General features: G+C 34.7%; 1 protein-coding gene across 1 annotated transcript in view; it reads right to left on the bottom strand.

The window, feature by feature from the left end:
* Window positions 1-20,739, bottom strand: part of PDCD10 (programmed cell death 10) — a 39,916-nt gene that overhangs the window by 9,154 nt on the left and 10,023 nt on the right. The window contains exons 2-5 of the mRNA XM_082839897.1: window positions 14,527-14,737; window positions 7,121-7,174; window positions 2,250-2,367; window positions 957-1,083 (exon numbers count right to left, since the gene is read on the bottom strand). Coding sequence (XP_082696023.1) covers window positions 957-1,083; window positions 2,250-2,367; window positions 7,121-7,174; window positions 14,527-14,622 — 395 coding nt within the window. The 5' untranslated portion in view covers window positions 14,623-14,737. The remainder of the gene's footprint in view (window positions 1-956; window positions 1,084-2,249; window positions 2,368-7,120; window positions 7,175-14,526; window positions 14,738-20,739) is intronic.

Genomic DNA, 20,739 nt, shown 5'->3' with positions numbered 1-20,739 from the left:
GTTTCACCAAAAGGTTGCATTGATAGTGCCACTACAGTTATTCCCGGCTTTCTCTGTCTTCTACCCATTGAGGCTGAAGAAAATTATCTGACTCTTTAGTTTGAAAATACTTACCTAGAAATTATGCTTGGAGCTTCCCCCTCATTCCTCCGCCCTCTCACCCCCGAGGAGAGTGCCCCTGGGTTGAGGCACTCGTGCCCCTGCTTGAGAATGACCCTTTTTGCTGCTGCCCATCAACCAGCCTCCTGGCCTCACACAGTTCTCAGCCTTTTTTAACCTACATCCCAAAGGCAAGGATTTTTGGAGGTTCACCATTTGGTCAACATTAGAAAGTGCTATTTATCACTAAGGGTACATACATTATTATGCTAATGACTTGTACCATTTCTGAAATAAAAACCAATATTGGGGGCTTCCCTGGTGGCGAAGTGGATGAGAGTCTGCCTGCCGATGCAGGGGACACGGGTTCGTGCCCCGGTCCGGGAAGATCCCACATGCCGCGGAGCGGCTGGGCTCGTGAGCCATGGCCGCTGAGCCTGCGCGTCCGGAGCCTGTGCTCCGCAACGGGAGAGGCCACAACAGTGAGAGGCCCGCGTACCACAAAAAAAAAAAAGAAAGAAAAAAAAAAACCAATATTGGTATCCTCTGTTATCAATCTCTATAATTTATCCAACTCCTCTCTTCACTTTAATCTGACATTTACATTTTTCCATTTCTCACGAAGTTCAAACTGCATTCCAGTTTTATGCACATTTCACTGTTTTTAAACATTCTAAAAAAATGTTACTGTACTCAGAAGCCAAAGGCACAGTTTAGAAGTTAATAATAAAAATGCAGCAATTAAAATTTTCAATTTTTTAATTTCAATTTAATATCATACCGAAGTAAAACATAAAGAATGAGTGGTTCCTTTGAAGTACTTAAAAAAAATAAGAACCAAACAAAAAATTGCTTACTTGATTGTCTGCAGAAACCTCACTCTGTCATTGATCTCATCTGGGATCTTACTGAGAATTTGTTTAAGTGCTCGTGCCTTTTCGTTTAGGTCCTGGAATTCTGGCTCCGGTCGTTCAATCATATACTCTGATAAAATACATAATAAAAAAAAATCATGCAACTTGCTGCCAAATTCAAGTCTAAGAATTTCCAATGTGTTGGTCAAGGAGGTGGGGGGGGAGGGGGGAGATAAAGGCCAGATAATTAGGGAAGACAAGGTTGCAAACCAGAAGTCATTACCGTTCAACTTAGTTCTGTAATTATATTAGGGCTCCCTCCAAATAAAATATCAGAAAATGAAAGACTGAACATTTTCAATTTGGGGTAAATGGAAACCCATGAAACCTTAAAAATTAAAAAGATTAATAAATAAATAAATAAATAAAAATTAAAAGGGAGGCCTAATCAAGTTTTTCAGGCCTTTCAAGCTAAATTTCACAAGGAAACCTTAAAGTAAGTAATATTTGTAACAAATACAATGGCAATGGGGAATATGAGTTTAATAAAAACCTCTATACTGAATGTACTACCAGATTCATTATAGACTTGGAAACATTACAACTCTACCAACTCTTCAATATAACTCAGCCTAACAGGTTACAGATGCTCAAATCTAGAATAATGATGAGGACTTTCTCATAATTTATGGAATCAGTTAAAAACATCTACATCTACTTTTGTTCTCCCTTAATAAACATGGGAAATTATACCTCTATGTTTTTCTAAATTAGTGGGAACTGAATTTAATTCAGTTAAACTAAATTTAACTGAAACCCATTTCTAATTTTTTAAAAAAGCAAAAATGTGAAAAGAGGCCAAAAGGATGATTATTACATTGTTCTCTCGAATCTGTGTTTGAAAAAAAAATACGCAATACTAAAGTTTAAAAAGAAGAAACTCATTATTTTCAAACTGGTATTTGCATAAAGTCAACACAAAATAACCATTCCAAACAGCTTGTCTCTTGGTGAAACTAGAACTCATCAAACATATTAATCAGTAGGGGAAAAAATTAAAGCATGCAGCATAAACAAATGCTTTATTTCAAGTAATTAAATCTGACAAATATAAAATAAAAATAAGAACTACATTTCTATTTTATATGGGTTTATTTTTTCCCACTTTCAAAACAATAGCAATAACAATAAGAGGGAAGGGAGAAGGGGAGGAAGTCCCTTTTATCAAATAAGAAAGATCTGGAGGAAAAGCTTTTCAACAACTGTAAGGAACTAAACAAGACTCTTTCTGATTACCTTCTACATCATCAGCTGCCATTCGAAGAAGAGACTCTGTGAAGTTGACTTCTACACTTTTTTTCTCTAAAATTTTCATAATGATGTCTTGTGTGAGTCCTGGATTTTCTTTTTCAGCCTATAAGAAAGAGGAAGCTAGTTTTGAAATATAGAAACGAAATCAGCATTTCAAAGCCAAAACCTAATTGTTTAGAACCTGTTGGGACCTCCTTAAACTGATCAACTTATAAATAAGAGCAGAAATCTTTGCAAAGCAGGTGTCGTGATGGCACTCACTTATGTTTGGGTACAGCTTGTGCACCCGTAACTTCTTATTACAGACACAGTCCCATTTTCCATTTCAACATAAAGTATTTAACATTTCCTACTTCTCATTTACACTCTCTTGCAATTAAACTAATAACAAACGTAGAAATAAAGATTATATATATACTGGTAGTTCTTCAATTACTTTTTTCAATAGATTAAAGACACTGAAGATTTTTAGCTTTTTTAGCTATTTCGACTTGAGGATCAAGCAGTAACTCATCTCACAATATTTTTTTGCAGATTCTTTACATTTAAATTAACAGAATGTCAGGAAAAACAAACCAAAACAAAAAAATAACCCGTCTTTTGGAGGTTTTGTTTTGTTTGCAGTACGCGGGTCTCTCACTGTTGTGACCTCTCCCGTTGCGAAGTACAGGCTCCGGACATGCAGGCTCAGCGGCCATGGCTCACGGGCCCAGCCGCTCTGCGGCATGTGGGATCTTCCCGGACCGGGGCACGAACCCGCGTTCCCTGCATCGGCAGGCGGACTCTCAACCACTGTGCCACCAGGGAAGCCCCTTTTGGAGGTTTTATTGAAGCTATGTGATCCCTTAACTACATTCCCACACAATAATTTTCATTTCCTATTTTTGCAGCAGGAGTATTTCCTTCACTAGCTTTCAGAACATCATTAATCCTTTTACTACCTCCTGAGCTTGTTTCACTAATGAGTTTGCATTGATTCGATGTTACTTACACTCTCTACGGTACTAATATCTTCTAGTCATTTCAAGATTGAGCGTAAAGAGTTCTGAGTTTACCAAAGTTAATTTTCGAGATTTTGGTTTTCCCTTGTAATTCTGTCCCATTTTATTTTAAAAAATTTTATAATCACATTCTGTTTCTTTTAGGATGCCTGCCAATTTTAATCATTATGCTGCTGATTTCCTATCTTTTTTGCCCTGATATTAAATAGCAAACAGAAACACAACTTATGATCTATCAGATAGCAATCTATTTGCTTCCTGATGTGCCAATTATGTTTAACCTCTGCCTCCTCAATCTGGTATCACTGCAGATTCAGCTTTATTTGGTTCCTATTGCTCTTCACATTATAACAACTTTTGCTTCTCATTAATTTCAAGTACCAAAAACCGAAAGGTTATGGAATGAAAGGAGAAAAAATATACACATTTATCTCAATCCCGGGACCATTTTAACTGCTGTCAAATGCTATACAGGAAAATCATTTTGATAGTTGATTAATAATAATAAAATATGTCCTACTGAATTCCGTTTCTTTTATAACCTGTTTTGATTTTTCCTCTCATGAATATATTTAAGGAAGAATCTACTTTAATAAATAAGATTTGCCATTAAAAGCAAAGCTGTACAAATGTGGCTTAAGACGGTATCAACATCATTAATCTGGTAAACTGCCACAAAATAACATATAGTATACTAATTAAATAAGCCACTATTTGATAACAGTGGTTTATCTTCTCTAAGTAGCATTAAATCTACCTACATAATGAATTATCTTGGAAAGCAGGGGAGCATTCTCTATGTGCTTCCAGAGAATGCCAAAAGAAAAATAATGCCTCTCTGATTAAGTTATAATAAGCTACTGAAAGAATTAAATGCTGAAAGCCTGAGAACAAAGTTTTCAATACCAAGTTCTTTTGCAGTCCCCAAATGCCAAAGCTGAAGCATTACAGAGTTCTTACAGAGGTCCCTAACTTTCTTGTTCACAGTGCTCTTAGTACCAAAAGAAATACCTAACAGTGCTGCGTATTAAGTAAAGTACAAACAACTTAATGAATACTTACATCCTAACAACTTAGTAACCTTTAAAATTACATGAATTGAAAGAAAAATATTTTATTTTATTCTTAAATAACCACAATCCCTAACGAGACGTGTGCACCTGTTGGGCACTGCACAATTTCTCAGATGTTGGAATTAGACCCTTCCACCCTCATTTCCTGTTGTACATTGATTTTCTTGTGATACTTGCATTCTATCAATAGCAGTGGCCAAAAGTCCAGTTTCACAAAGATATGACATCATTGAAAGGAACGTAGCCCAATCAAATATGCTGAAGCTGCAAACTATTTCAAGAGACTCATTCACACAGTGTCAACCTAATGTTGAGTATCACTGTATTCCTTCAAATTTTTAAAATATCCCACGATGCCACTCTGAGTTTGCTGCATGGTCCTGGAGTGCCTCGGCACATACTTTGGGAACAGTAGTCTAGCATCTTAGCTATTTTTTTTTAATCTTAAAAGCCTTAAATTTAATCAGTGACTCTAGTTGACAAAACAAATATATCTACCCTTAAATCAGAGACTCTAACTATACCTTCAAGATATCCCTCAGAATACAACCTTAAACTCTGCTGTCCAACTTTTCTGAAAAATCCAAGAGTGAGAGAAAACTATCCCAAAGGCAGTTAACATCCACTCTTGTGGAGCAATGATTCTCAACACTATCAGAACTTCCCAGAGGGAAGAGGAATCAACAGCAGGATAGATATCATAAAAGACAATATTAACTAGTATTGTTTTATCTTTGGAAAAATTATTTTAACCCTTTTTCTCCAGATAACAAAACTAGATATTAAAGCTTGATAAATATTACTGTTGTTGTGGACCAAGAACTGGAAACAGGAATATATATATATGGATATAAATATGGATATATGGCTGGGCAAGAAACATGAAACAAGGTTTTTTTAATCTTTTTCAAGTAAGTTATAGTGTAAAAATTACAAAAATCTTAAACTTTTTAATGCATGTCCTCCTTTAAAGTCATTTGAAATTCTAACAAATTAAATATAGTAATTAAGAATAAATCAATGCAAAACTAATATTATTTTCCTCCAAATAACTTCCACTATCCCCAATTAAGAATCAGTGCCGTGGATAAAATTACCCATGTATTAAGCCAGATCTATAATAATCACATACTTTAAACACAGTTTGCTTTTTAACTGTACTTTAGAGTTAAAACATCAGCTTATATATAAAGATATTTTAAGAAAGAGCTTAATGAAATTCATTATTTTATCTCTTCTATGGATGTCATTGAGTATATACCATATACTACTTCAGAGAGGGTCTTCTTTATGAGGACACACAGGAGAAATTTCTCTCTGTTCCTGATATCAGAAAAGCTAAAAAACTGACTTTTGCCTTATCGATACTACAGTGTGCAACAGATCACTTTTCCTTCTTTTCTTTGGCCACAAAGATGCTTAAAGTAGTCCCCATCCTGCCTCCCTAATGACCAAATATACCCTTCCAAACCACACTGATACTTAATGGAAAGAAGAAAAAAACCCACTAAGGATGGTGCTGCTTCACTGATTCTCTTCATTAACCCAATGATTTGGCAGGATATATTCTAATGAAATTAGTATGTATGTGTACACAGGCACTCATTTTAGAGTATTAAACAAATCAAAATAGCTCTAATCCAACACACACAATGTAATTTCTTCTAGTGAAATACGCAGATGTCTAATGACATTATTTGTGCTATCAGTTAAGAGTGGTATCAATAAACTAATCTTTGCCATAAAAAGAAATCAAGCTGGATGGATTTATAGTTTCAACTCCAATGACACTCAACTGTAAACTTCTTCTAGATTTAAACATTAAAATACCTTCCTTGAAATATAACTTGTTTTAGCTATTGATGGGAGCAAGCACACAAAAAGTAAATAAAAATTAAGACTTTGGGTGTCTTGATATGTATTTAGGATGGGATGGATTAATTTTTATATGAAAGACTGTACCCAATATGTAGAGTAGGGTCGTCCAATAAATATAATGCAAGAAACGAGGAGCCTATGTAATTTTAAATTTTCTAGTAGCCACATTAAAAAGTAAAAAGAAAAAACATGTGAAGTTATTTTAAGAGTACATCCAAAATATTACCATTTCAACATGTAATCAACATAATACACTTATTACTGAGTTGTATACATTCTTTTTTTTGGTATTCACCTTCAAAATCTGGTGTGTATTTTATACCTGGAGTACAACTCAATTTGAACTCGCTGTATTTTAAGTGCTCAACAGCAACACATAGCTAGTGATTATCAATTGAACATCTCAGGTCTAGAGACAATGAAAAAATTCATTCGAGTGACTCAGCTGTATATTCTCAAAATATCCTTAATCTGACATACACAGAGGTCTTATTTCCCCACTCAAAAATGCTGTTTTATACTTACGTTCTATAGGTAAACAATATGAAGAAAATCTTTGAGTTATAACTTTATAAAAGTTTTAATAAGTCAAATAGAACAGAATTTAAAAATATACTCTAAAGCTAAACAGAGAACACTCTGAAGAAGTCAGTTTCAAAAGCACGAAGTGACAAAAGCTGAATGCTAAGGAAACAGCGCCTGTTCCAGCTCACTCTTTACAAGTGTTTTAAGCTTTAAAGAGTACACTAAAACAAGCACAAGATGACTGAAAAGATTTTCACTAAAAAACCAAACAAAACAGGTTTTCACTAAAAAAATAAAGAAATAAACTGGCAATTATCACATGGTATTTAGATTTATATATAACATACTTTTTAATCATAATAAATTATCTGCATCTCACCTTAATGAAAGCCGCTCTCAGTGTCTGAGCTGCAGACAGATTTACTCGTTCTAGCTGCAATGAAAATTTTAAATCATTATTAACATCGATTTTCTTGGAAAAAGCATATTTCTGATATTTCATTCTGTAGTAATCACATTGATATGTTCATCGATTAACAAAAATACTTGCTAATGATTCTAAATCACCATAATTCTTCAAACAGACAGGCAATCTAAAATTTTCATTAAAATCATGAAAAATTAAGGCATGTATATCAGTCTCTTATTCCTTTAAAAAAAATACTGTACCTTAAAGATAGATTTATTTTAAGATAAGCACAGAATACAAAATAACATTAAGTCCCTACAGAAAGAATAAACATATTCACTTAAATTTCTGAAAACAGGGAGGGTTCAAGATTAACTCTCAGTGCTCTGTTGCAAATACATGGCAAATTATGTGTGTACTGACTATAAAATGACCAAAACAAAGAAAATATCTATTACTTAAGATTCTTTGTATTTACTACCGTACTCTTTTAAAATTGCTTTTCAATCCCCTCAGTCAGGCATTAAACTGAGATTAATCTTTTTTATTAATTAGCAAATAGCACTGATAAAAGGTTTGACAGTTAAATTGAAGACTGTGGATCATCTGGATTTCAGAGATGCTTTTATCTGTCCTCTATTTTTTTTTTAACCAGGATTAAAAAATGGTTACCTAAAATCATGAGTCAAAAGTTCAAATGCTTTTAATTCTTATGTCAAATGTGTAAGGTTTACAATTCTGAAAGATAAATGTCCTTATTAGACACTATATAAGTTGCTTTTCAGTGAGCTGAAGGCATGCAATTTCATTAAAAAACTCCATTTTTTGAAGAGTTAACTGCCAGGCTTAAAATAACTAGCTTCAGTTAAAATCAGATTTCCTTAGTCCCTAAGAATTAGGCCAGTTAACTCAATCAAACTCAACATAAATATTTTTTATTTGGGACAATACTAAATGTTCAAAAACAATGTAACCTTCGTAGATTTTTATGCAAGTAGAATATTTCTACAAAAATCTTATGATTATATATCACATCATACAATAAATATTCCTTTCAATTCCTTAAGGCAATGAAAATGTTTCCCTTTATAAATGACATACACACACACACCCCTAATGAATCTCCAACAGTTTAAATCAATTTATTTTCTAAACAAGACAGAAATGCCAAGAACCTTATCTCCTTACGAGTTATCACCTTAAGCAAAAGGCAAAAACAACAAAATCTGCCAAATAATTTATCTCCAAAAATAAACAATGGGCCATTTAATTTAGTATTTAACTTGGCTTCTACAAACCTTGTAAAATCTAACATTGCCCTTGTGGGTCAAAGGAAAGACACAAGAGGACCCAGGTAGGCAAAAACAGCAAATAAGCAACTACATAAGGTAGGTATATTAATTAATGAAGGTATATTTCCCAAAATTAAAATTTTCTTCTTCGAACCAAATTCATTTAATCACAATAAATCCCAATGAATAGTAAAATAACAATACAGCTCTTCTGATCTCAAGTTCATGTTGTGCAAGGGAGGCAGGGGCCGACAGCAGGATGAGTGTTTCCTCCCAGATAGGAACCCATTTCCTTGTTCGGGTTACACCACCCTCTGACCTCTTCTGACAAGTCAAAGGTCTGAGTAAGATGTGTGCCTTCAAGTACTGGCATTATTAACTCATTCTGTACTGCCCTGACTGGTATGTGAAATGGTCAAGGGAAGTAAAAGAAGCCCCAAAAGTCGGTGAAGAACTATAAAATTGGTCAAGACAGACATCTACATCTCTAGATTGCTAGATTAAGTTTACATACATATATATATATATACACACACCTTAGGAAAGACAGAAAGGTCAGACTTAACGTACGGAATCAGATCTGTGAGCTGTGAAGCACCTGACCAGAACTCTGCTAGGAGTCATTTGGGGATACATTATTTACCCACAACATCTTGCAATAAACCCACCGGGCTTTTTTACTCATATGATATCAACACTGCCCAGGAAGTACCAGGCACAGAGGCACATACATACATTAAAAAAAATTCTGAATGAAACTTAATCTTTCATCCATAAATTTATCTAAATTGTTCTTGAATCTATTTATAATTTCAGCCTGTAATACTCAGGTAGCAAGATATGTTTATACATGCCCTATTAAAAAGTGCTTCTATTTTAGGCCTCTTACATGTGATAGATGATTCCATAATAAAATCATGTTCATCTTACCTGTACCTTTCATGACAGTATCAGTTCTGGTAATAGACTAATAAAAGCTACCATTTACTAAGCACATATTATGGACTATTATATAGAGTATTTTTATAGAGAGTATCTCTAATCCTCATAATAAATCTGTAACTAGCTATCAGCATCTCCATTTTACACAGGAGGAAACTCAGTTTGCATAAATTTACCCAACATAAAACAGCTAATAAGTACAGAGACAGGATTCACACCAGATCTGTCTGGTTCCAAAACCCATACACAAGCCACTCATGCTATCCTGCCTCCCCGTACTCACCCTTTCTGGACTGGAGTCTAACCTATTACTGAATCTCTTCAGCTACTTAAGAACGAACAAAGTCCTGAGTTTCTACCATGTGAGATAAGTCAGTGTGAGAGATACAAAGAAATAGACTATAGTCCTGGAACCCCAGAAGATTAATTTAAGTAGGTAGCTACATGGAAACTGATGGGATCACTGTCAGCTAAAGTACAAAGGAAAGTACGAAGATGAGATCTGAACTGGTCCTTGAAGAATGTGGTCCCTTAAAATCATCTTCCTTAGTGTTTCTTCAGGGTAACACAAGGGGGCATAATGATATTATGTCAGTTTGGAACAGACAAATAATATCCACTTTGTTTCCAATACTTTTACTAATGGGTCCAGTATTTTTCCAACTTTTGGGATAATGGTCTTTGACTAGGGTATGTTTAAAGAGCCAATGCAATCATTTTTCAGTGGTACCTGATAGTGCATACACCATGTTTTAAGTCCAAAGAAGGAGGAGGCATATGATAATGGATACTGGGACATGGAGAGGCACTCCTGGGTCTCTGCCATGTAGAACTTCTACGTCACAAGTAAAAAGAGTTAAAAAAAAAAAAAAAGAGAGAGAATCAGGGTGAGAGAAAAGGGCGCATAACATTTCCCCTCACCTAAAGAGAGGGAAGTGCAACTGGAGGGAAATGACAGGCTGGGTGAGCCCAACATTAAGGTCTCACCCCAACCTCACGTTCTGCCTACTCTCAGTTGTGTGAACTCCTCCTGCAACTGACTCTTCATAGATTTTGAGAGCACTTAAGTATTATTGCAAACTTGTCAAATTTAACTTTCTGGGTCATTTATAAAAATATTTTAAAAGCTTGTAACTAATTCTGATTCCACAAAGAGCTCATTTATTATATTGCTCCCTCCAGAAATATCAGTTCATTCCTATACTTTATTTTCTAGTGTCAAGCTGGTTTCTTAAACCGTAATTATAAAAAATATATCCACTTAACCCTTTGGTTGCTCAAGTTTTAAACAGTCTTGCATAAAATCTTTCAGAAGTTTTTTTGTTTTGTTTTGTTTTTTAGGTCAAAATAATTAATTAGTTGGTTCCAAATTGTCTATAAATCTTGCTTCCTCAAAATTAGGTATATTTTCCACATGCTGATCTCCCTTACCCTTCTTCCCACCCTCCCCCCCACCCCCACGAAGATTATTGATCATATTCTTTAAAAAGAGTTAAACTGAGCCAAGAATAAAAAGAATAAAAACTCCACATAACACCTCTTGTGATTCAAAGGATAATGAGGTGAGTTAGGTCAAAAAAAGGAAAAAAAAGAAAAGCCAGAAGAAAAACAGAAGTAGATGGAATCAAGAGGCCACCCGTTAAATTTTACGAGTCCACAGAGAAGGCAAAATGCAATCATCTGTTTTGTACAGATTGATATTAAGTCCAGTAACTGGTGCTAAAAGTTCCTGGCGTTGCCAAGTTGTCTGGCAAAAAGGTAACCAGAGCCATCTAACTAGTATAAAAATATTCCACTAAAACACTGCCTACAAATATGCAAAACTCTAGGGTATGATCGCAATTTTTTCAGAAAATTATGTGGAAGACTCAATAGCTAATACTCACTACTAATAGTACATGCCTGGTATTATTCTAGGCATTACAAAACATCAACTCATTTTATTTCCCAGAGTTGTGAGTATTAAGTAAAATTGTTTATCCTCATTTTGCAGATTAGGAAACTAAGACAAGATTATATAGCATAGTAAGTGGCAGAGGAGTAAATCAAATGCAATGCAAAATATTAACTATGATGGCTTCTCGATGGTGGGATTGCAGGTGAAACCCATGCCTTCATTGTGGAGAAGTGTATATTTACTATGCTCAAAATTTGAGGTTTGATTTTTTCAATAGGAAAAATTATATTTATAATTATATTTCACCTTAGAACGTTCCTTTAAAGTCATAGGAAAAGAAGATACATGATATGTCTTTTCTTGGAATGAAGAACTGAACCATATATCTTTCCTCCTCCATATACAAAGAATCAACAAAAGATAATACAGTACATAAAAACCTGATCTAAGACTTGGCATGAGGTTTCTATAAACTCATTATTCCATCATGCAACCAGGACACCTATTTCACAGTACATTTACAACACATGCAATATACTTGGACTCTGAACTCTGCAGCAGCTGATTAAACGAGAAGCTTACTCCTCAGCTGTGCTGGCATAGCTTCATTAAGTTTAGCAAGCATCTAGGTCCCAGAATGCCATAAAGAACTTTCCCCTATGAGCTGCAGTAACAGTACTAAAATTTCCCCAGGTGTAAGGATGTCCTACTACCTAAAAATCTGTTCTGCAAAATGACTTCTGGGCTACCATTGTTACTATTATGAATGTAATGTTAAGGTGAGAATGCAAGCTTTTTAACTCTCACAGTACACTGTGGATAAAACTGAGTGAATCAATTTAGCTTCAGAGTAAAACTTTACCCCTACTGTGGTGCTATTATCTGTAAAATTAATTTGACATCCATTTTATCTTTAAATCTGCAAAGCAGAGAAAAACAGAGCCAAACTAAACTCTAACTTCTCCATGACTATTTATAGAAAAATCCATGTTTGAACTATAGTTAAATATTGTTTAACTGATTAGGTATCTTATTTAAGATGGTACATTAATACACTAGAATGTCAGAGAACAATGCTAGTATTTAAAAAAGAAAAAAGCTTGATACCATGACGTTAGATCAGTAAATTCAATGTGAGAATTAGATCCTGACAATTTAACATAGTATCTCTCAGTCGGCCTCATCCAGACATTTCATTTTCAAATTTCACTTCTAACAATGAGTTCTTGAAGCAACTATAAATCATTTGGCAACATGTTCTAATTCTGGGCCCATTAACCCGTGTATGTTTTCAGATCTCAGATTTGGGGAAGAGATTTACTAGTCCCTTCATAGCCATTTCTTTTTCTTTCAAATTAATTTTTTGTACACATGAATCAACTATAAGAGGTATACTAGTATTAATCCCAACAGTTCATTTTACCAGAATCCTACATCTTTTATAACAGTTTTCCAAAGTCAAGATTCAAATAAAATCATTTTACCATATGTAGGAAAAGGTCACTCAAATTGTTAGGAAAAAAGCTTTTCTCATTCCTCCCTCATTAACCAGAGGATCAAATTGAAGTTCTGCAATGTAAATTGCCCTCCCTTCAAATAAAGACTCAAAATACCAGATAAATATAGAAAATGCCCCCAAACAACTTGATCCAATAGCCTACAGAGTTAGCTATATAGACATGAAAAGAGGGAGCACCTCTGGGTGGAACTGTCATGATGGTTCTTGAAGAACATGAGAAGTTCAAACACTAAATGTCAAGATAGGTTACTCACCTACCGTTCAGTGACCCTCTCCTTACCTCATACCTGGTACAAGAATAATTAAATAGTTAATAATGTATTTGCTTAAACATCTGTGTTCCCTACAACTCTTGGGAAGAAGTATGCCGACTTTTTCTTCTCCATATCTCCAGACCCTTGCTGAGTACTTGACAAATTAACAGTTGGCATTACATTCACTGAACAGCACTGAAGCACTTGCTTCCAACAATAACTGTAGTCTTGCAATGACTGGGTAAAGTGTTAGAACAAAATGGCAGAATTACTGGAGCGTTGGCTACAGCTGCCAGAGATGGATATAACCAGCCCTAAAAGAGTGCCTCCAATGCTACCACGGTAGCAGGATAATAGGGACAGGTTTTCAAAAGATGCCTCCTCCTTGCTTCCTCTTTAGTAAACTTCTCAATTTCCTAACCACCCAGCTAGGTGTGGTCACAAATCTAAACTCTTGCCAATGAGATGCAAATGGAAGTCTTATGTAGGACTTTCAAAAAGGTTACTTTAAGGAAGTTGAATCAGCTGGAAATAACTCCCCACCCCCTGCTCCACTTTTTACCCCTTCTAGACAACAACTTAAGACAAAATAGCAGCGGCCATCCTACATACTGAAGTGACCTTGATAATGGAAGGCAAGCACTAGGATGATGAAACAGAAGATAGGAACCTGAGTTTCTGATGATACTGACTCATAATACGACTACTCCTGGACCACTCACTTCCAGAATTTTTTATGTAAAGAAATAAACTTTAAAGCAAAATAATTTCACATATCAGGATATCAGTTCACCATTAAAAGGAGGGGAGTAATTATCTCTAAGGAACTTCCAGTTCTAAAATTCTCTACATACCTTAGCATATAAACTTAAAAGAAAAACCTAAAATGTATTGGTATTATTAAGTCCTGGAAAATTCCTCAAATAAAAAAGCAACTATATATTCTCTAGATACGAAGAATGGTATCTTCCATTTATCAGTAAAATTATGTTTGTTGCTACTGACTATAACTCATTAGGATATTTTTGTGCCTGCTCTTCTGGCTGCCTAAAATGTGCTAATCCCCAACTCTTCAACACTCTAACCCTTATTTATCTCTTTCAGATGTTAGCATGTATGCCTCTTTTACCAGTGAGGCCTGGCCCCTAAAGTAGGTCCTACCTGCTATTTTATTTAACACACTTAAAAAAAAAAAACTTCCTAGCACTTACCACAATTTTTCATTTATATAATTACTTGTATTCTTTTGTTCAATGTCTCTCTCTCTCCCACTATAGTGAAACCTCCAGAGGAGGAACAAAAAGTCAGGGTTTTTCCCTCGATATTTTATGTCCATGCCTGGCACAATGCCTAACACACAGATGGAGTCCATTTATGTAAGTACTTATTATATGAAGGAACAAACGAATGAATAAATGAAGCAAGCATTAAGGAACTGCAGAGATCATATGAAGCAATGTTTACTCACTTACCTCATTAAACACAGGATACATGACTGCATAGAGGGGCATAGAAACCATGGAAGTGGTCTCAGCTTCATTCTTCATCTCTTCCATTGTCATCCTCATTCAAAAGCCAACTACAGTAGAAAAAGTAGTGCTAAAATGCAGAGGAATCTTCATTCACTGCAGCCTTTCTTCTCTTTTTTGTGATAAAAGAACAGGGCACAATACATATGCTGACCTGGTTAAAGGGGACGAAAGAACAGAGATTTACTACGCTAGAATTAACAATAAAAAATTAAGGTGTTTAACATTTTCATTAAAATTCTTTTGCTAATTGTTCATTGATTTTTGTCACCTAAAAAATAACCAAAACATATAGCAAGCATCAAAGATTTAAGGCAAAATTTTAAATTCTACCAAATGTGATCTATTTGGGAAAAAAATTGACCTAATTTATTAATTAAATAATTCACTTAATATTATTTAATTTTGCCAGTGGCATTTTTTGAATCTTTGTCCAAATCTGACACAGAGACTAAGAAGAAAAACCCAGACACTGGTAGTTTGGAAATAAAATATTGAGAATTCAACAATATAAGAGAGAAATTTTGTTTTGAGGAGTTGAAGAAATGTGTTGCTTTTTAAGAGAAAGCAACTGTATTTAATTCCTTTGCTAGGCTGAAATATGAGCCTAATTATAAGGTGAAAGAGTAACAGTAGTAACATACCTGTATATTAAATGATATACATGTTAAACAAAAAGCCATTAATTTTGAATAATTTCTACCATTTATAAAGCATTTTCAGATTATAAAACATATTTCACATGCATTTAGTCCTAATAACTTACCTTAGAGTAACTGTCATTCTAATTTTACAGATGAAAATGTAGACTCTGAGATGATAAATAACTTGCCAAAGATCACACATGCAGAGGCCTGTGACTTGATCCCTGTGCTCTGAATACAGATCTGACACTCCCAAATCAGATAATAAAGTATGAAGTGAAAACCCAGAACCTCATCTACCCAGGAAAATGCCCAGAAGTTATTCATTCACTGAATAAATAGATGTTTAGCACTTACTACATGCAAGATACAATGGGGGATGAAAAAGGTGTGCTCTTAATCATTAAAACATTATCTGAGCCAGACTGTGGAAGACCTAAGCAGTTTGAAAGCTACAAAGGCCAGTACTCATAGCTTTAAAAACTTCCAATAACCTGTCCCGTTTGAGAACTGCTTACTATTCTTCCATTTATCCCTACCAGTGAAGGGGAACTCAACACTTACAAAAACAGTTTAGCCTTATTTCTGGTAGTTCTAAACATGGAAAGTCTTTCCTGTTTCTGAGCTTAAATCTGCTCCCTGACTTCACAGAACCAAATAAATAATAAATAAAAGGAAGAAAAGGCCAATTCCTAAATTTTATTCTATAGGACAAGAGAAAATCATTACCTAATGAGACAATTGGTACTTAAGTAGACTGCTTTGGTCACAGCATTAAGGAAAGAATGGAAGAACAGAAGTTGAAGGCAAGGAAAACTTAAGAAATCTAGTGCATCTAGATCAACAGGACCTGAATAATAAGCAAGAGCAAGCAGATAAATATCAATTCTGGCCCTGCTGTTCCTATTTGATTTCTTAATAAGCCATTTGGTAATCTGCTTTTCCACTTAAAAATTAACTGTGAATACCTTTTCATAATAAACTTGGAATAAAGAAGAGGGGCTGAAGTGCTGTCAAAATGAAAATGATGGATACTGGATGTACAGTATAAGTAGTAAATAAAAAGCATCAGTATCTATGAAAAAAGAAAGTGAAAAATAGCAGTACAGGGCCAACAACAGAACTTGAAGAGCTATTTCATTTTTTTTTTTATACCACATCAGTACAATACCACAGTATTGTACCACATCAGAAAATTTTCACTTAAAATATTTATGATTTAAGTCAACTGTCTCTCCCTCTGTATATATACATTTATTTTTATACATATAAATATATATATATTTATTTCTTGCTTCTTAAACTAACTTTACAGGACTATCAGCTACTATTTGTCATCAAGAAGATAATATTATAGAAACATTATGGGCTACATAGGTGGCTGGCCCACTCCACACTTAACCACCTTTTTAAATATTGTTCCTATGGGAAAATGTTCCAAAGAACCAATTTACATCTGGCCTTTTCAGAACACACGTTCACAAGCTGGGGCCAAACAGTTTCATTAGTGTTTACATGAGATTAAAAATCAACAATTCCAATAAGGCTTTTTAAATATTAAATTGTTCTGCCAATTTTAATTCAACTTCAAGTTAAAATATGCTGTCATTCCTTCTACATGCTTCTTCATTTGAAATGGTTTAATGGACAACCTGCCAATTACTCCAAGCCACTCCAATGCCAAACTCAGTCTTAGGAGTTTCTGTCCTGCACTACCCAACCAACCCACAGGAGTCTGTTCATTTAAAGAACTATACTTGGGTGTATCTTAAGGCTCAGAATCAGCATTTCCTGAAACAGCCTTACTTTACTCCATCTGGGCACAACAGAGCCAAAGCTATTTACTCACAAATAAAATGAGTGAACAAAGGGAAGTTCTTGGTATTGATGTATGCAGTTCTTGGGGAGAAACAGAAGCTTCCTAAGTAAAGTAAATTCTACACTTAAAAAATATTTGTAGGCAGGTCTATCTGTCTTGTTTTTCTCTATAGTGAAATCTAGTACTTAGCCCCCTTACATGGTCCTATATTCTTACAATCCCTTTAATTTCTCTCCCTAAAGAGGGGAAGTTTTATTTATTTTTGTTGGCTCTCCAAACTGTCCATAATATTTAGCTAAAAGAAGTCTGTTTATTCTAGCAGTAAACAGAACCCATGAGTTCATGTTACAGTTTACAAGTGTAGTTCTTTTTTCCAATAGCCATTACAGTCAGCATAGCAGGTACATAGTAGACACTTTATAAACGTTTGTTGAACGATTAAATCAGTGAGTTAAGAGATGGGCAATTTATAAGTTGAATCAGTCTTGCTAATACTTTTCAAATATCAAGGCTAGCAAAACAAAAACAGACCCAGAAATCTAAATAATTTTATTAACAAAGTCTGGACCCAGTTACATTTACCAGTTTTTACTTCTTTTGGCTATCACAAGCTCTTCCTACTATAGTAAGCTAAGAGAATATAAGCATCAGATAACTGCAAATAAAACCAGAATTCCAACAGAAATTTACATGAAAACCAAATAAAACCAAAGAAAATAAAACAGATTATAAATTCTAATGTCTCAATTTTATTAAGGCTACCAGGACGCGATCCTAGGGACATAACTGGTGTATAATTTAATAGTTCACAAAATTTTCAAAGTGCAAGCATCTCCAACATTGGTTAACCTTGCTTTACACATAAGAAATATCCAAAAAATCACCCAACTTTTAGCAGAAAGCAAAACTTTTCCTATGAGAAAGAGTGGAAGAGTGGTGCAGTTTCCAAATGTTGGATGACCTAAGGCATCACAATCACTTCAGGGCCTATTAAGAACACAAATCCCCAAGACTACTCAATCAGAATCTCCAAGAAAGGGTCAAGGAAGCTGTATTTTAACAGCCAGCCTAGATGATTCTTGTGAACAGAACTGGCTGGAAATCACTGGTATGGAAAGAACAGTGGCTAGAGTCAGAAAAAAGAGTTGCTAAGGCCAGTCTTGAGACATAGGTAAAATTAAGTTTGACTCAGTACCTGAGACAGGGTTTTTTGGTCCTGACTTTGTAGAAGTTTCACTTAATCACTGACCTTGTTTCCTCATCAGAAACAGAAAGGGGTAAAAATTATATCATCTTAAAGGCCATGGTACTCTAAAATTCAGTGATAATAAAATTTTATTACAGGTATCTCCTAAAGGTTCCAAAGTAATCTCGTCGGAAATTTTTAAAAAAGAAAAAGATCTCATCAGATCTTAAAAAAATTCACGAATTCCAATAAGGAGATCCTCTTCAATAGTTGGTTGATTCAGGGTTTCAAATAACTGACAACCCCTTGCTTTCTCTTAAGCATCCGGCATCACGAATCACACCCAGAAACTGAATTTATTCCAAAGTGGGTATAGATCAATCTGGCCAATTCACATAGCTGGAAAGGTGGGCATCTGATATCACAACCTACCTTTTAGGGCCTTCTTATGCCAAAATATTGTAGCCACTTCCAAACAAGAGACAAAAGGTTTAGAGGAGGAAGCTAGGAAAAAGGCAGGCAGAGGAACAGGGTAAGTAAGAGATCCTACTTAGACCAAAATGAGCTTGAACCTTCAGGATACACCTACATCTCTCTCCTTCCTCTGCAAATTATATTTTCTATAATTCGAGGTCCTCCATTCTAACAGTTTTCTTCTTGAATAAGGTAACGTGTAACTCAATCTCCCTGAACATGCACTGCTGTCAGCTTAGTATTGATAGAATTTTGCATTTAGGGACCTCTAGGAACAATCTCTTCTTAATGGTAGGTGTAATATATTACATTTTGCCACTCTATCTGTTTACATGTATCAATTTTTTTCTAGGCTTCTCCAAAATAATAAATGCACAATTTGTGCAGAGATATGTGAAAGGAGTGTAAGAACGATCTGAAAACATGGGCTCAAATTCTGTCATTATAAACCATCTTGTCTCTGAGCAAGTCACTTGACCTATCTATGCTTTAGTTTTTTAAGATGGACCAAAACTGAGCTGTATACTTGAAAGTGATATAATTAGACTGAAAGATGAAGTAATTTCTAAATCAAACCATAAAGCCTCTATATTAAATCACTTTAATTTACTAAGTTACTAAGCACTGTATTTTTGCACTTTTAAGTAACTATTTAAAGAAAGTATACATTCTGCAAAGAATTATCACTTCACTGGAAGATCTGATCTCAGTCAGATTTGTAAAGGCACCTCCTCTGTTATACCACAATTTCCAGGAATCGGATACCACCAACTGTTTTTTTTTTTTTAAAAAAAAAAACAAGATAAAAAAGATATAATCTCTAATATCTCTGTACACATGACTGACCAAACAAGCATTTCCTGAGTTATTAAGAAATAATAGAGGTTCTAACTAAAACAACATCTGAAAATTAAGATGTTTTTGAAAATAGGTAACACTGGCAAATTAGCACACAATGACCCACGAAGGAAAAATGCCTAAATGTAAAATTTAGCAATTTAACTCCATTTACTTTATTATTCTTTGTTAAACTCCATATAGCTTTCACAGACAAGTGTTCCTTAACTATTAAGCAGATCTGGTTCTAAACATATACTTATAAATCAGTCATTTAAAACTTACTGTTTATTTTTCTACAGAGGGTTAAGTGAGGGTTAAGGTTCTAAGAAAGACTTCAAAGTTCACAATGCTACCTAAAGGAAAACAGTAATAGGGCTGTTTGAATTATACAGTGCCCACCCCCACCAATCCAGATTCACTTACTTGAGGTCAACTGCGGTCCAAAAATATTAAATGGAAATTTCCAGAAATAAACAATTCATAAGTTTTAAATTGCTCGCCATTCTGAGTAGCATGATATAATCTCACACCCTCCAGCCTGAGACCCCCAACCATAGATATCGTCTGCTCCCAACATGCAACCATTGACATCATCATGCTTGATGATCCTCCTTCTGACGTATCATCAGAAGGTCAATAGTAGCCTAACACTACATCACAATGCCTACATCATTCACTTTGTTTCATCTTATCACTCAGGCATTTTATCACCTTGCATCATCACAAGGGTAAGTACAGTACAATAAGATATTTTGAGAGAGATCATATTCATATAACTTTATTACAATGCGTTGTTATAATTGCTCTATTTTATTACTAGTTATTGTTAATCTCTTGCTGGGACTTCCCTGGTGGCCCAGTGGTTAAGACTTCACCTTCCAATGCAGGGGGTGCAGGTTCGATCCCTGGTCGAGGAGTTAAGATCCCACATGCCTCATAGTCAAAAAACCAAAACCATGAAACAGAAGCAATATTGTAACAAATTCAATAAAGACTTTAAAAATGGTCCACATCAAAAAAATCTTAAAAAAGGTCTCTTGCTAATTTATAAATTACACTTTACCACACATATGTATGTATAGGAAAAAACAGTATATAGAGGGGATGGTACTATCTGAGGTTTCTGGCATCCACTAGGGGTCTTGGAACCTATAGCCAGAAAAAGGGAGGGCCTACTATACTTAGTCAACATT

The sequence above is a fragment of the Leucopleurus acutus genome (assembly GCF_964270905.1).
Source record: "Leucopleurus acutus genome assembly, chromosome: 5".
NCBI lineage: Eukaryota > Metazoa > Chordata > Mammalia > Artiodactyla > Delphinidae > Leucopleurus > Leucopleurus acutus.
The sequence above is the reverse complement of the archived record's forward strand: the minus strand, read 5'-3'. Positions and strand labels throughout refer to the sequence as shown.